General features: G+C 41.1%; 1 protein-coding gene across 4 annotated transcripts in view; it reads left to right on the top strand.

Moving 5' to 3' along the window:
- Positions 1–18,036, top strand: part of Camk4 (calcium/calmodulin dependent protein kinase IV) — a 235,520-nt gene that overhangs the window by 127,087 nt on the left and 90,397 nt on the right. For all 4 annotated transcript variants that reach the window (XM_052155453.1, XM_052155454.1, XM_052155455.1 and 1 more), the window contains exon 3: positions 17,884–17,946. In XM_052155453.1, coding sequence (XP_052011413.1) covers positions 17,884–17,946 — 63 coding nt within the window. The remainder of the gene's footprint in view (positions 1–17,883; positions 17,947–18,036) is intronic.

The raw sequence follows: 18,036 nt of genomic DNA, 5'->3' as shown, positions 1-18,036 counted from the left end.
ACAAATCACGTTTTCTCCAGCGGGCCCCAGCGGGAGCCTTCGGGTGCCTGCTTCGGGATCTGAACAGCCTGGGCAGCAGCACCCTGTCTACAGGCAGTGCAGGGGGTAAGCTGTGCACCAGAGGCCAACTGGGAAGGGGCAGCTTGCACTGGTGAGTCCAGCACTGACAAGACCAAGTAACACGAGTGAGAACTAGATGGCAAAAGGCAAACGCAGGAACGTCTCTAACAGAAATCAAGGCAATATGGCAACATCTGAACCCAATTCTCCTCTACCAGCATGTCCTGGATACCCCAACACACCAGTAAAACAAGATTTGGATTTAAAATCACTGGTCATGATGCTGGTACAGGAACACATGAAGGACATACTTAAAGAAATTCAGGAGAAAATGGATCAAAAGTTAGAAGCCCTTGCAAGGGAAACACAAAAATCATTGAAAGAAATCCAGGAGAATACAAAAGCCAATAATGAGGAAACACAAAAAAAACTTAAAGAAATACAGGAGAACTTTGGTCAACAGGCTGAGGTCATGAAAGAGGAAACACAAAAATCTCTTAAAGAATTACAGGAAAGCACAAACAAGCAAGTGAAGGAGCTAAGCAAAACCATCCAGGATCTAAAATCAGAAGTAGAAACAACTAAGAAAACTCAAAGGGAGACAACTTTGGAGATGGAAAAGATTTTTTAATCTAAAATTACATAAAACAACATACTGACAACTACCTATGTTATAATTGTAGCTATTTTTCATATTTTCTGTATCTTACACTAAAAAATGCATATTATGTTTGTTCCTTTCCTCCTCTGATAACCTAAGCCCTGAAAGAGGACTTGGGTGGCTCGGCATGAACTCTCTTTTCGTTGTGGGGCGGATATCACTCTCCGTTTTGAGAGGACTTGACTGTGCTGGTGTTAGCACCTCCCTTGGGAAGACGGAGAGCTGGTGCTTGCCCAGGCTTTGTGTCACAGGGGGTCTCATCCTTTCTTCTCTTGTTCACTTCTGCTGTTGTACTTGATATAAATCATGAACTATTTCAGGTAAAAGCAAGGAGTGGTGTTTGAAGGAAATACTGTAGGGGGCTCCTTTCTGGTAGCTGAAAAACCTCCGTGTAAAACGATAGGGGAGGAAAACAGGCAGGATTTAAGTACTAGCTGCAGTGGACTTAAAAATCGGTGAATCCACCTGATATCTCTAAATTGTATTTCATAGACTGCTATTCACTTTCCTTGGGAGAACTTAGATGAGCTTGTATTGCATTGCATATGTTATATAGTTAAAAACTACGGGGCTTCTATGTGGGTGTTTAGGGAATCTTGATGCTTTCCCTTGGCACAGGCAGTCAGCCGCCACCCTGTTACCAGTAAAAAAAAAACGCACATGCACACATACATACACATGCACACATACATACACATATATGTGCATAGATGCATGAATGCATGCAAGTCTTAACATCTAAGATGGTATGATGAGAACTAGTTAATTAGTCCTAATATCATTTTATCAAAATTTGATATTAAACCAGGACTAAGCTACCCTTTTATAGCTATCAACCAGCTCCCATTTCTTAATCATCTCTTCAGCAATTTATTATATATCAGGCATTGGCAAATAAAACTGGTTTTTACTAATATGCTAGGTGAAAAAGTTTCACTGATGTTGCCATAGAGTTAGTTCTCCATTGAAAGAAGAAATAGACTGGACTAATAATTAGGTGATAATGTGTATTGTTTTGTTTTCAAATAAATTAGGGAGTGGCATGTCTTGTTGTGTTATATTTTATTCTGCAACACATCCCACGATGACCTTGAGCTCATGATTCTCCTGCATCAGCTGCCCATGTGGTCATATCCTAAGTGTCCACAGCCATGCCTGTGGAGTGGTGAGAAAGGATGCTGTTAAGCGAAGTGAATGAAGAAAAGACAAGTGGAGGACAGAGCACAAGGCCGTCAGTGTGGTCCGTGAGCTGAATATCCTCTGGAGGGAGGAAAACTACACCAGCTACACTGACCCAAAGAGTGAGCTCTGTTATATGTGGCGGTCTAAGCACAGCGGGACAGCAACAAAGGCACTTAAACTAGGTAGTGGCACGACCCGATTTACATTTCATGAAATCATCCTGTCTGCTTTGTGCGGAAGGAGGCCCTGCAGAGGCTACGAGTCAAAGCAGGACATTACTGTAGACATTAAATGCGGCGGCCTTTAAAGCGTAGAAATGTCAGACATGAATGGAGACACAGAGTGAGAAATTTTAGTGCTTCGAGCCCAGGTAAGAAGGAATGGGGGCACGTACAGGAGAATTCTTCTATGGAGGAGAGCACACACATGCTTCAAAAACAGGGCCTGGGTAGGGTGTGCTGTGAGGGGAGACCTTTGTAAAGAGGAGGGAAACTAGATCAGTGTTACCCCAGAACAGTCTTTATTCTGGGGAGAGAACAGAAATAAAAGGAGGAGATAGAAGTACACACATCCTGAAAGACTTTCTCCTTCACATATATCCCATCCCCTCCTCTGCTGCACCGACACAGGTTTCCGTGGGATTCCGGCATCATCCCACGTCGTTTATATAAACTTTGTTCAGTTTGCTGCCTCCCCCAGGAATGTTAAGCCCGTGTCCTTCACTCTCAGTAAAAGGACTCTCCTCTGAAGCAACTCCCGGTGCCTGTGAGCAGGAATGTTTGTGCTAAGGGGACTCACTCTGGAGCAGCTACCTCGACCCTAAACCACCTCTTCCAGATGCTTCCTTTCCCAAGATGCCCATGCTCTTTTTTTCTAGGTCAAGCTTCCAGAGCCCTTACTGTGTTGTCCAAACCCAATTCCAGCTCCTTATACAAAGTCTCGGCTTTTCTCCTTTATTCCCGTCTCCTAAAGTTTTGGGGTCTGGAAGGAAGAGGAGGTGACTGGTAATAGAACAATTAGAAGACGCTGACTTTCAGAATTTCCAATGCAAAGTAAGAAGGTAACGAAGTGACGTGCTGGTGTAGAGTCTGTCCTCTTCCACTCGCAGCAAAGGTGACTGCACGCCAGAAATGTCAATCAGATATTGAATTCCCCGACGGGTTATACCTGTCGCCTGTCCTTCCCCACCACGTCCACTGCAGGTCACCAACCCCACCTCTAAGTCGTCACCTCCTTCCTGTTGACTTCAAATGGATACCGAACGATTTGGGAGGCAGATGGTTGAGGGCAATTAGGATGAAGTTCAATGCAGAGGAACCCAGGAGGAAATCTTGGATTCTTCAAAGCGTATCTGTAAGCTGGGATAGACGAAAGGGATGGAGGGTGGGTTCAGTACCAGGGGCCATGGCTTCATTCTTATTCTTCTGAAGCTGTTTCTCTCCTGTCTCTTACATCTGTATAAAAGGCAGTTTGATTCTGTTTCTCTGGGCATGCTGCCCCACTGCTGCTCCCACATGCCTGGGTCAATGTTGCCTTATCAGCAACTCTTTTCTGTCTCCTTCATTTTGATTCTTTGCAATCTAGAACATAGCAACACAAGACCTATCATTTATTCAAATTCTGCCTCTACTAGAGCAGATTTTTTTGTTTTGTTTTAATACCCCCAGAGTCTGTTTTATTCATGGATACACTGGCATGCCCAGAATATGTCTGTATGTAACATGGGCTAAAAAAGTATTTGCTGGCCAGGCAGTGGTGACACACACTTTTAATCTCAGCACATAGAAGGCAGAGGCAGATGGTTTTCTGAGTTCAAGGCCGACCTGGCCTACAGAGTGAGTTCCAGGACAGCCAGGGCTACACAGAGAAACCCTGTCTCAAAAAAAAAAAAAAGTATTTGTTGAAGTAAGAGATAAACATATTTTGTTGGTGATAATTATAATGGTAAAATAATTCTTCTTGGGTTTTTATGCATTCTCAGTGATTGGAGAGGAGAATGAAGGGAGACATGTATATGAGGATTTGGAGGAGAGAGGGAATAAACTTTTCTACATAGAATGACAGCACCAAGGGCCCTTAAACTTGGTGTCATAAATTTAACATCGGAAGTTGGCAAAGTTGATCACTTATCCCCAATGGATTTATTTCAGACTCAGAAATAGAAGAAGAGTGAAGTGTAACTAGCTTAGGAATTGGGTCTGGAAATTACAAGTGAATGAGAGAAGGCAGAAGGGTTGAGAGTGTGTGAAGAACAATGCATGAACTGACAGGCCATGGACTCAGAGTTCAGGCAGAGAGAAGGTAGAGGTGGAAATCGGTGTGCACCGCTGGATTTCAAGGCGTTTGTAGCGTCCAATGGACGGGTAGCTGAAGGTGTAACTGTGAGAGTACGTAGCTAAGCAGGATCAGTGGAAGAAATGGGAAACCACTGAATAAGTAGTGAGCAGTCCTGACTGTTGGATGCATCATTACATTCTTACCCAAGTTATTCAGAACAAACATGGCAATAGCTGAAGCAGAGAGTCACTCGCTAAAAGTCTTCAGAACAGGAATGAGGGGCAGGGAGCTGGGAAGTGACGACAAGGAAAAGTTAAAGGTTGCATGATGGTAACGATGGGGCCACAATCTTTAGCAGCAAGGACCAGGACCTGTGGTGTATTTCATACCGAAATCAGTGCAGGTCACTCCTAAGGTCTATGCCAAAAGCAAGGCAGTCACAGCATGACCAGATTTGCATTTAGGCAAAAGGATCAAAGAAGAAAAACAACCAACCTTAGATAGACTTCTACTGGGGATACTCACTTTATGTGAGAAATCCTCTATTTGATTGCATGTGTACCACATTTGATATCTGCGTGTTTAAACAGCAGTCCTTACCTTTAAAACCCTTGTAGATGAGGACTGCTCTTGAATTTAACAAAATTCTACTTCTCAAGTCTCTTTTCAAGTGTGCAGGGGTCAGCAGAGGCCTGTTAAGTCTCAGGAAATTAAGCAGAACCTATGTAGAAGGGAGTCATTCTGAAAGCTTAAAGACATTTGTTGTGTATCAATTAGAAATGTATGATTTCCATGTTTGACAACGCCTCTGAGAGGCACAATTCTGTGCTTTGCGTCGTTCTCTGAAAGTTATTCAAACCAAAAATGAGCCAAAGATGGCAGAGAATACAGAGAAAAAAATAGTCTCATTTTCTGTAAGGATAATTAAGTCTAATGTTGTGGGTCTGTTAGTGCAGATGGATGTGTGCACATAAGAGTGTGTGTGTGTGTGTGTGTGCATTCGCATGTATAAGAGGTTAACATTGATTACTTCTTCTCAGTTGTTCTCTACCCTTAATTTTTTGAGACTGGGGCTCTCAGAGGCTGGTTGGGTAATGGACTTGACTAGTGGTTGGTCAGTGAATTCCAGGGATTCACCTGCCTTCACCTCCTCAGTAGCCAGGGCCAGATGAGTGCCACCATTCTTGATTTTTATAAGGCTCCTAGGGATCTGACTTAGATCCCCACAAGTGTGCAGCACTGAGCTGTCTCACCAGCTCTAGTCCCAGCTTTGTGTGGAAATGCTGCTGTATTTGATGGAGACATTGCAGACAAAGGACACCTGTCTCTTTTGATGAAGGTCACCCAGAGGTCACTCAGATAGAGGCTGCAGATCTAGCCTGCATGTCACATGGTCAGGTGAGTCAAGTCTAGCAGAGAGGTGCATCCACAGGTTTCCGTTTCTCTCTCACTGCTCCACCTTGTCACTTCCACAGCACAGAAGCAGGCTTATCTTTTCCTTCAAGTCCCTCCTTCTTGAGTCCTTAAGCCCTTCATCTTGTCGGCATCTTGACAAAAGCTCTGGAGTAGGTTTCACACTTAATCTTATGAAGGGTCCATTCTTAGTGAGCCTCATTCAACTGTGAGGACTTTGATGCTCCTGAAGAATTATGCTTCCTCTGCATTTATTTTACTCAACCTTCTGCTATGAGAGCAGACACAAACATAGGGTTTCTTTTTGTGTTGAGAAATCTTGAGTTTCATGAGGTTTTGTCATGTCTACATTTCTTTTATTAATCTTCAAAAGGCATATTTTATATTCAAAGTATATCACAATCTAGTTATATTGAATAGTTCAACAGTTACAAGAATGAATGAAGATATTTCTTTGAATACTTTGGGTGAATTAAGGAAAAGAGCTGAGACAGAGCTCTACAGAGCATTCCCAGATGCCCAAGCCATTTGGGGATTATCTGGTTTATGTTGGCAGTCACAGCAAATACGGAGAATTCAAGTGGTAAGCAAAGTTCTTTTTGATCAGCAATAAAACACCATATTTTGGAAAGCATGAATGTGACTCTATCACTGTGTGTCTTTCTAGTATTAAAATTCATGGAGCTGGAAATTGCTCAGCAGTTAAGACTGCTTGCTGCTCTTCCAGAGAACCTCAGTTGAATTTCTAGCACCCATGCCGGGTGGGCAGCAACAACTGTTTGCTGTGTGCTCAGCTCCAGGGATCAGATGCCTTTTCCTGGTCACCATGGTCACTTGCACACACATGGCATATACTCACATAGACACATATAGAAACATATAAATGAGAATAAAAGTATACTTTTTTTAACTTCAGGATTTGTTGGCTGACCAAATAGGTACCTCTTCAGATTCTTTCTGCCAATCCCAGCCAGGGACAAGGTAGTGCTGGGAGACTGTTGGCAACTGCATGCACTCTGCTCACACATTTTACAGTTTACTGTGATTTCATTTGGCTTACTAAACATAAAAATTAAGTTTGACATTATTTAGACTGTGAGAGTAGAAAGGGGGAAAGCTCTTCTGTGATCCTGAGACAATGCTTTTTGAATTAGCACAGTGACACAGGAAATACTGTAAAAGTGCATACCATTTGCAAAACAGATGTCATAGAGAAACTAATTTTGAACTCAAAAACAAATTATCAACCTAGAAGGGTTGTGTGTGTGTGTGTGTGTATGTGTGTGATGTTATCTGTTTTGAATATTCCTGAATAAATATAATCTATCCCATAATTTTAAAAAGTCATCATAATGTGGAATCTATGCGAGATAATATGGTTAAATGTTCATTTAGGATATGTGTGTTAGAAGAAAATTTCTTAGTGAATATGAAAATATAAAAGTTAAGGTATTATGTTATCTGCTCTTATTTTACATTGATCAGACACTCAGGAAAATATTAGGGAGGATCATGTATCACATAAGTCCTAAATGCATAGTGAATGAAAATAAGTATTAACTTAGGAGACTTAGGTCCTATAATTTTTTAAAAGAATCATATAAATATATTTACTCTACATTAGTAAGGAAATTATTGCTGACCTTGGGCAATAAAAGCATAAACTCTATTATAAAATTAGTGGATGAACTAGAATGTACAAGTCTATGTGCGTAAGTTACAACTGGGCTAACAAAACTGTACTGTGCATGGGATTTACCATAAATACCTAGATTCAGGTGATCATGTTACAAAGAGTGACTCACTGTGAAAAGGCGCTGTGAATTTGCCTCACTGTCATGACTCTTTTGTTATCTGTAAAACCCTATTTAAAACTAATAATAACCCATCAGGCTTTTCTTCAACATTGTCCTCAGAACCCACTTGGGAAGATTTACTCTCAGTTAAAATTCAAGTAAATCCTTCACTGAGGTGGGCCCCTGCACCTGTGGCTCTCTGAAAGCTGTTTCAAATATGGAGTCACTTGAGTGAGAGTGACTGCGTGGCTTCTATTGCCACCACTGTACGTGATGGTTTATGTGCAGTTTCAGTCAGCTCCAGCTCCTCCTCCATTGCCAAGGTCACAATGCTAGTGCTCTGCAAAAGGCTTTGTAGTTTTCCAATGAACCACTATGGAAGAAATCTGTCCCTGTCTGTTGTTCTTATAGAGGTTTTATACAAAGGTGGAGTAGCTCTTGCACACTGGAAGTTTTTCATGAAACATAATTTCCCCCTAAATTAAAGAAGTTGTATTTTCCTCCTGGAGCCTCTTGTCTATATTTCAATGACCTCACTGGCTAACATCTCTCACTGGCCGTCATCCGCATCCCACACCACATTATCTTCAGGTACCATGTATACACTTAACAGCACGTTCTGCATTTATTGTTAACCATGCGATGATATTTGTAAAATGTCAAATAAGGTTTAAAAAACCTTTTTACAATATACTCATATTTACTAATAACAATATTTCAACCCAGAGAGCTATGTTCCACTGAAGAAAGGTTGGAGTTTTAACTTGTTTTTAGGTGTGTTTATGAGTCCCTACCTGTATGCATGTGCACTTACATATATGCTTGGAACCCATGGTGGTCCCAGGTGGCATTAGATTCCCTGCATCTGGAGTTACACACAGTTGTGAGCCATCATGCGGGTGCCTGGAACTCAACCTGGGTTCTCTGCAAGAGCTCTTAACAGAAAGCCAGCCATCTCATGAGCTTCCAATGGAAACTTTAAGACAAAATATGTCCTTTACTATCTTCTGAAGGCATTATATAGATACATCCTCTCCTCAAATTAAATTGTAAGCTTCCTCTAAAAAGATCTTACTTTGCCTGCCCTTTTGTAGGTCTCAGATTTTGTAATATGAAGCTGATCATATAAAACCTAGATGATAGATGCTTATTATCAAGAATAAACTTAGAGACCCTTGACTCTCAGTTGTATGGCGATACATATGAAGTTTTGAGAATATAATGGGGGCTGTGGATTTTCCTCCTCCCTAACACAGTTTTTTAGGAACTGGTTTCCCAAACTTCAACTCCTACCTTTTGTGTTTGCTATTCCCCATTTCCTTACACTGCTTTCTTTCCTTCAACATATGTCACTAGTAACATCAAAATACTGGACAAAATGTCACACTACAGATGTAGAGTAAGAAAGCAGAGTTCCAGGTTCAAGTGAGTTTGTCTGACTTATTCATCAGGAATACGGTTGCCACACATCACTTTTCAGTACGGACCCATGCCCAGTCCTGCTTGGCCATGCAAGGGACAGTGTGACATGGTTCCTAGCCCTGGAACTGAGCCAGCAGGGCATAGGTCTCCCTGAGTGTTGATGGTTGCTGTGGTCATGGCTTAAATCTTGTTTGTATATATACAATTTACTTCCTCCTTTGGAAAATGTTCTCCCTGCCAAGATTATGGGGAAATATTAATGCCAAGCTTAATGACGCCATGATAATTAGAAATAGCAGGAGTCCAGGAGGCAAGGATATGTTTATGTCTCAGCAAAATGGTAAACACTGAGACCTTCAGGACAGCCCTTAAGATTGTGGGAAAGAACTCTGAAAGTTCAAAAATATTCAGTGGTTCTTTGAAGCTTAAGGCAGAGGCTGCCAGTGTTGGTACCTGTGTATTGTTCAAAAGTGAGGTTTAGTTTACTTCTGCCAACACAGAATCGCAGTGGGGGAGAAAAGGAAGAAGTCTGCTTCCAGAGAGGGCCAGCTGAGTTCTGCTGAGCAGGCCTGTCTGCACTGTTCCTTGCATAGTGAAACTGGGCTTGGACTGCACAAGACTTGAGTCCTAGACCTGGGTGTATTTACACTTTGGGGCCCTGTTTTTAACCATCCTGAGAGTGCCAATGTGTAATTCAGTAAAGACTACACAGAAACACACTCGGTCCTTAAAACCCCAGAAAGCTGAGGGAGTGTTGGCACAGTGATGGCCTCTGTCACAGTGAAGTAGCATAAGCCATCGCTGTGGCCAAAGCAAACACATTGAGAAGGCTGTTCTCCTCAGTTGGATGATTAATGTTATTTCCACAAAATATGTGAATTTGCTGCTTCTGAGAGGCCATGTGAAAGAGGAAGTATTGCTTTTTATGTATAGAGTTATTTATTTATAGAAATTTTGGTATAGTGTACATTGAAAACATGTAAAATGGCAGAAAGTGTCTTTAATAAAGGTTCATTTATAGAAAAATATATATAGTTTCTCAACTAGGCAAAATATAAAGATGTAATATGAATTATATGAAGGGCTTCACAAACTTAAAAGAATAGAGGTAGTTGCACTATGTTCCATCTTGTCAAGAAGATACAAAGGCAGGCAGGTTCCTGAGTTCAAGGTCAACCTGGATTGGAGGTAGTTTGGGCTCTGGCTCTTAAATAGTAATCTCAGGACGGGATCCCACCCAGCTAGCTCATTGTCCATATTTACAAGGGCAGGCAGATCTCTGAATTGATTTGGAATGTTTAAAAAAAAAAAAGCTTGCTGTCTATTTCTAAGAATGAAGTGGCTGGGGTCATGGGATACTGATGGAGTCATAATCAAAAGGTCACCTGGGATAATGACTAAATTGATATGTAAAATAAAGGACTGGACTTTTGATCTTCAAGAGATGAACTATCCAGAGAATTTTCAGAATTGCAAGAGAGAACTGTGTCAAGAGAATGCTGTCTGGAAACCTGTTGTGAGCAGAACATAGGCCATCAGCTTAGAACCACGAGTTGTTATTCTCACTGCTCCGACAATCCTTCCTCAGAACTCCTCTCCAAGCCAAGGCTGGTCCTTGACAAATTTACAAGAGTTTCATGAAAAAGCAGCATAAATTACTTCCCTGTACAGTCTGTATGGTTGTCTGTTAAACAACCATAATTTGAGTATTAAATCTATTGATTGCTAATATTGCTACAAATTAATAAGAATTGGTGATTTATTATTTAATCTGGGACATGGGGGAAAAAGCAGAGAAAATAACATTTCATAATTTTAGGCAAGCAAATAAGAAAGGCAACAAATAAAACAACCAACAAAGCAGCCTTTGGTGTCTGACAACATCTGGATTTCAGGAGATTCAGGCCCTACACCAACCTGACATTATAGTTCTTTCAAAGCTGATCAGAGGAGAGGGTTCCTTACCCAAGGTGGCTCTGCTGTAGTCACGTGTCTCTTACATGTAGATTTATGCATTGAAAGCAAAACAGTGAGCAGGTTCATTGAGATTATCATACAGATGAGAGGAGGGCTCATCCTTGACATATGACACTGAAGAGTAAAGATTTGGGGCTTCTATAGCCACATTTTCTACAAGTTGAAAAGAAGAGAAAAATGGAGCCACAAAAACAGAGAGGACAATGTTTGTGTCTGAGCCTCTGTATTTGGCTATCTGTGGACTGATCTTCTCTGACTTTCTGTGTGCCAAATTTTCTACTACAGCATAGGTAAGCTTGAACTAGGTGTTAGTTACTTGCAAATGGAAAAGCTTTGCTCTATATTAACTCTGTCTAAATTGTGCAAGTCAGCTATACTTTAGTATCTGAGGGAGACTACTGAGGTAGTTTCCAAGTGTTTTGAGTCACAGAACACTAGATAGATGTATTAGGATGTATCTTTCCTTATTCTTTCACAGTGAAAGCCCTAGAGCCTATCAGTGTGATATACAGTCACTTGAGTGGGTTTTTACCAGCTTGTTTTTCTCTGCGCACAGTAAATCTGTTCTTCCGTGTTATTGCCTGCATTAGCTGTCAGTTAGGAAGATAGACAGATCATATCTTCCCTACCTCTCTCTAGACAGAATTTATAACCGATGATTCATTCTGTGTGGGATATTCATACATGCATTAACAAGTATTCTGAGATGAAAGCTGATATCCATCAAACACAAGTAGAACACATTTTCTGTTGTTATTTTGTAGTGTTCATAGTTATTCTGTTTAGTTTGTGTTGTCAACTTGACACATATTCAAGTCACCTAGGAAGAGTGAACCTCCATGGAAGAACTGCCTCAATAAGTGTGGCTTGTCAGTGTGTCTGTAAGAGATTATCTCTACTGGTGATTGATGTGGGGAGGCCCTGCCCACTGTGGGCAGCACTATTCCTAGACAGGTGAATCTGGATGGTAGAAGTGAGCTAGCTAAGTGAGCGGGCCAGGAGACAGTGCTCCTCCATGGTTTCGTCCTCAGTTATTCCTTTAGTTCCTGCCCTGACTTCCTTTAGTGACAGACTGTCACCTGGAAGGGTAACACAAGTACATCCCCTACTCTCCAACTTGCTTTTAGTCAGAGTATTTTATCACAGAAACACCAAAGTAACTAGAATAATAGTTTAATATTCTTGGGCATGGATTTGCAAAAACACTGAGTGTACAACATTATCTCATAAATGGCCACAATTTTCATGGCTATAAAGCTTTCCCTTAAGTGCATAATTATTGATATTTTATTATCTATGATGTCTAAATGTTTATTGCGATGGGAATGTTTTTAGTTTTTTTATTAGTGTGAAAACAATGAGTTTCATTTTACTTAATTTCATCTTCTCTTTCTTTGCCCCCATCCACCTTGCTCTCTTTCTTTATCTTGAATGTATTTGCCCTTGTGTTTTGATATTATGTGAACATGCATAGATGTGGGTGCGTGAGGGGGTGTTGGGTTTATGTGTGTATATTCTGTAGTCGAAAGATAGTATAATGTTTTTCTCTTGAAGTTGGTTTATTTCACTTAGCATGATAGTCTTTAGTTATTAATGATGGTTCTTTAACATTTTTTATAAATAGTTTACCTCATAAAATGTTAACCACATTGACATAGAATTCTACTTCTCCTCAAGCCCACCTTTTCTTCCTCTGATAATAATTTAGAGGGTAGAGGCCATTCTTTACTGAAAGTAGTCTCTTGAGTTTGTTCACAGTTTGCCTGTGAATAGCGCATAAGTCTTGTCACATGGTCACATAAAGATGTGTACTCTCTTGTATTTTGAGACATCTCTGGTGTCATGAGAACAAGATCAGTGGCACATTGATGCTTTGTATGTGTATTGGAGGGTGTACACATGTGTGCCTGTGCTTGTGTGCATGTGTATATGAATATATAGAGGCAAGAGGGCAATTTAGGGTGTCCTGTCCCAGGAACACCCACCTTCTTAAACAGAGTTTTTCACTGGCCTGAAACCTTTCAAAGAATTCAGGCTGGCAGGTCTAGGGCTGCAAAGATCCATTTTCTCTGCCTCCCCTGAGCTGGGTTTCAAATGTTTACTACAGACTGCACTTTAAGTTTTCTGTTTTCATGTGACATTTAGAGAGTCCCATCTATCATAGTTGTGATGAGGAGTCAGTCCTGAGCATACAGATGGGGAGCATTTCTTATTTTGCAGATGAGAAATTCAATGGACTTTGTCTCCAAAATGTCAAGCGATGAACCTGCTAGGGTCTCTTAATCGCCACTAATAGAATCTAGTTCTAGATTACAATACGAAAGAAAATTTGGTGCCTCATATAATCATAAGGCTTAAAGAATGAATGAATTCATATATAATAATACAGGAACAAGGTAATATCAGCAGTTCTTTGCATATCTCAGTAATTTTCTGCCAGGAGCCAGCCCTGTCAGGAAGAGTGGAGGTGGGGGGTGGGGGAGTAGACTTTGTCTTTTTTTTTTTTATTGAATATCATCTTCATTTACATTGCCAATGGTAAAACCTTCCCCGATTTCCCCCCTCCCCAAAGACTCCCAGCCCCTCCTCCCACCCCCTGCCTCCACCTATATGCCCCTCCACCTGACCCCCCTCCCCCTCCCCTTTTATTTTGCTTTGTTGGGACCTCTATTGTGTCTTTACCTGACCAAGGACTACTCCTCCCACTGATGCCCAACAGGAGCATGTCATGGTTGTTTCCGGAGGGGCCCTGCCAGAGCCTTACAAATACAGAGGCAGAAACTAGCAACCAACTATTGGACTGGGCGTGGGGTCCCCAATGGAGGAGCTAGAAGGGATTTACAGCCCCATGGGAAGAACAATGATTTCAGTCACACAGAAGTCCCAAGACTCCCAGGGACAACCATCAACCAAGGGGCACACATGGTTCCAGCCAAAAATGTGGTAGACTTTGTCTTACGTGATATTTAGGGTTGCTGTATAATAAAAAGTTTTCTTATCTAAGTTTAAGTTACTATGCTATTGTAGCTGACCTGCCTTCTGTGTTCCTCTGAAGCCAGAGACTGCAGTCTCAGGCACTTGGCACCTCATCCTAAAACAGCAGGAGATTAAGTAAAGGATTAGTTGCTGGAGCCTTTTCCCTATTGTCCTCTTGCTTTAGGGCTAGGGGAAAGTTTGGAGCAATAAATTTCCATTGAACCAGGAGAAGAGAATAACACTCAGCAGAAAGAAAAACTTTTACATAAGTGAATATGCATAATTCACATAAATTCATACACAACTTCATGCATGCAGAGTCCTCATTTACACATTTCCACACAAATTCAGCTGGGCTCAGCTTGCATGCATTCTCACAATTACATACTTACACACACATCCATACTTACATATGCATATGGAGCAAAAGACCAAGCACCGGTGCAGAAAGAACTCACTCATTCTGGATGAGAAATGAGCTCCAATCTTTATTGCATCGAGAAAGAAAAAGCTTCCACCCTTTTAATGCTAAATGAATCAAAACCATGTTTGTATATATAAAAAAAGCTTTGTTCCTTTTAATAAGACTCAGCCTGCCTTGTCCTTCCCACGGGGCCTGCTCTGTCCCATGGTAAGGAGAAGCCTGCCTGCTCCTTCTGCTCTCTGCAGGTCTTTTTTCCTCTTTCCTTCTGCATCCTGCACATAGCTCTCTTAGTTTTTCTATGTTACCTATACTTTCTAAGTTATTCCACTCTGCATTCTCCTTCTAATCTTGTTCTCTTCTGACTAAAACCTCCTCAGCTCAGTTCCTCTCACCTCTGTTCCTCTCACCTCTGTTCCTCTCACCTCAGTTCCTCAGTTCTGACTCTTCCTTTTTCCTTCAGCCCTTAAGCATCTTTCCAAATACATGATCACATGTTACAAAGTTCATCGCAAGTTCACACAAAGAGTCAAATCATAAATTGAAATAGAAGGGTTTTTTTTATTCCATATATTTTTTTATTTACCTTTCAAATGATTTCCCCTTTCCTAGACCCCCCACTCCCCGAAAGTCCTATCAGCCCCCTTCCCTCCCCCTGTCTTCCCACCCAACCCTTCCCACTTCCCCGTTCTGGTTTTGCTCTATACTGCTTCACTGAGTCTTTCCAGAACCAGGGGCCACTCCTCCTTTCTTCTTGTACCTCATTTGATGTGTGGATTATGTTTTTGGTATCCCAGTTTTCTAGGTTAATATCCACTTATTAGTGAGTGAATACCATGATTCACCTTTTGAGTCTGGGTTACCTCACTAAGTACAATGTTCTCCAGCTCCATCCATTTGCCTAAGAATTTCATGAATTCATTGTTTCTAATGGCTGAATAGTACTCCATTGTTTAGATATACCACATTTTTTGCATTCACTCTTCTGTTGAGGGATACCTGGGTTCTTTCCAGCTTCTGGCAATTATAAATAGGGCTGCTATGAACATAGTGGAACATGTATCCTTATTACATGCTGGGGAATCTTCTGGGTATATGCCCAGGAGTGGTATAGCAGGATCTTCTGGAAGTGAGGTGCCCAGTTTTCGGAGGAACTGCCAGACTGATTTCCAGAGTGGTTGTACCAATTTGCAACCCCACCAGCAGTAGAGGAGTGTTCCTCTTTCTCCACATCCTCGCCAACATCTGCTATCTCCTGAGCAATACTACAGAGCAATAGTGTTAAAAACTGCATGGTATTGGTACAGTGACAGGCAGGCAGATCAATGGAACAGGATTTAAGATCCAGAAATGAACCCACACACCTATGGCCACTTGATCCTCGACAAAGGGGCTGAAAACATCCAATGGAAAAAAGATAGCCTTTTCAACAAATGGTGCTGGTTCAACTGGAGGTCAGCATGCAGAAGAATGCGAATTGATCCATCCTTGTCTCCTTGTACTAAGCTCAACTCCAAATGGATCAAGGATCTCCACATAAAGCCAGACACTCTGAAGCTAATAGAAAAGAAACTGGGGAAGACCCTTGAGGACATCGGTACAGGGGGAAAGTTCCTGAACAGACCATCAATAGAGTATGCTCTAAGATCAAGAATTGACAAATGGGACCTCATAAAATTACAAAGTTTCTGTAAGGCAAAGGACACCATCAAAAGGGCAAATCAGCAACCAACAAATTGGGAAAAGATCTTCACCAACCCTACATCAGATAGAGGGCTAATATCCAATATATATAAAGAACTCAAGAAGTTAGACTCCAGAAAACCAAATAACCCTATTAAAAAATGGAGTACAGAGTTAAAGAATTTTCACCTGAAGAACTTTGGATGGCGGAGAAGCATCTTAAAAAATGCTCAACTTCATTAGTCATTAGGGAAATGCAAATCAAAGCAACCCTGAGATTTCACCTTATACCAGTCAGAATGGCTAAGATTGAAATAGAAGTTTACAACAGAGAATGTTTACATACATATCCATTAGGAGTAATTATCTAGCTAGACATCGATCACCTGTCTTAGATCTATGGGCTCACCTAAGGTTTAGAACCATAACTAAGTTATAAGTGAAGTTTTGTATAGATAAGCCCAGTCAATATTTTATATTCTGTCCTAGCATCTGTAATAAATCATTATTTCCCTTTTTATGACCTTTGGTTAATTGTTTTACAACCTCTTGGAATGTGCTCTGAATAGGAAAAAGTCTGGTGGTCATCTAAAAGCAATTAACTAGTGACAATTGGGAGGCAGAGTTCTCATTGCAGTTTTTACTATCATAAAAGGACCTAATAGCAGTCCCATTATAAAAGAACTTAATAATCACAGATATAATTTTAGGAATTCTTATAGGATCATCATTAAAACTTAAGTCATCTATTTGTCATTATAAGATAGTACCTCTTTGTGGATCTGCAGAGATCTGCTCCAAAGGGGTGTGCTATTACTTATTGATTATTATATATGTTTAATAATAATAGGAAAAGCATATTAATAACAGGAATCTTTCCTAAAATTAGTCTCCCACAGCTTTGCTTAATGAGGGCTCACCTTTCGCAGATTATATAATAATCTGAAGCAGGCCATTTCGGGATGATCACCTGCTAGTATATTAGCTTGTCCCATTATGGCTTCTGACAGTTTTCCCTAGGTTGACATACAGTATAAAAATAGGACATTGGTAACAGTGGGGTCTGCTCATTTTTGCTCTCATAATTGCAAATATAAAAGGAATATATTTTCTTGATTATTTAAGCAGTCTTTGGGGAGAACACTGTGGGATGGCTTAGTTCTGGCAGAAAGCCTTGATGCTATCACCTGTCCACAGGACAGTATATGTGGGTTAGGCTGAAATGCCTGGCACATCTACGACAAGAAGGTGGGTGAAGTGATTGACAGTTCTATGAGGCTGGGCGAGACCTCTACAAGTGAGGGGCAGGTGGAGCTGAACTTGTGTGCTAGTGGTAATGGTAGTTATGGTAATTTTTTTTTTATAGGAAAGGGGGCAGATACCATGTAAAACATCTTATAAATGGTGTGTTCCACTGGTTACTAGATCTACTTTATCTTTGAAGGAGAGAGGTAGGGCATCCATCTGAGAATAGAAGGAGGAAGAAGACCAGAAAAGAGTCCACCATCAAGTGTGAAGTGCCTTAGCTATTGCTCTTATAGCAATGGTCTTACGTATCAATGATATCTTGTCCACAAATAAGAAAGGTCAGTTTAGATGTATCTTGTAAAAACTTGCAGACCAGGTAACTGTAGTGTTCCACAAGGTACCTGTTTTGAGCTACTTAAGCTGTCAGCAAATAGTCTTGTTTTAAGTGTGAAGGAAGAGTATCAAAGCCAGCAAGACAGCTCAGAGGGTATGGGTGTTTTCTGCCAAACACCTTTAATTAAGTCCCAGCCCCAGGGAGACTGATGCTGGAGGGTCAGGAGTTCCAGACACCCTGAGCCACATAATAAGACCATGTGTGTTTGTGTCTGTCTGTCTGTGACAGAGAAGACAGACAGACACACAGAGACAGGGAGACACTTTTCCAGTTGCTTTATTTACCCAGATGGCTAATGCAGTTTCTCATGTCCAGCACTGTCACATTTTTCTAAGCTCAAGCCCTTTTCTCTTTGTACCATTTTTCCTTCTAGGTGGACAAGAAGATCGTGAGAACCGAAATAGGAGTTCTCCTGCGTCTCTCACACCCGAACATCGTAAGTGGCTGTTCGCTTACCGTTTCAATCCCTTCAAAAGCTGGGGGAATGGGCTCATTGTTCTTCACTGTCAGTGTTGATGGGAAAGAG

This window comes from Apodemus sylvaticus, chromosome 13 (genome assembly GCF_947179515.1).
Source record: "Apodemus sylvaticus chromosome 13, mApoSyl1.1, whole genome shotgun sequence".
Lineage (NCBI taxonomy): Eukaryota > Metazoa > Chordata > Mammalia > Rodentia > Muridae > Apodemus > Apodemus sylvaticus.
This window is presented reverse-complemented; position numbering and strand designations above follow the sequence as displayed.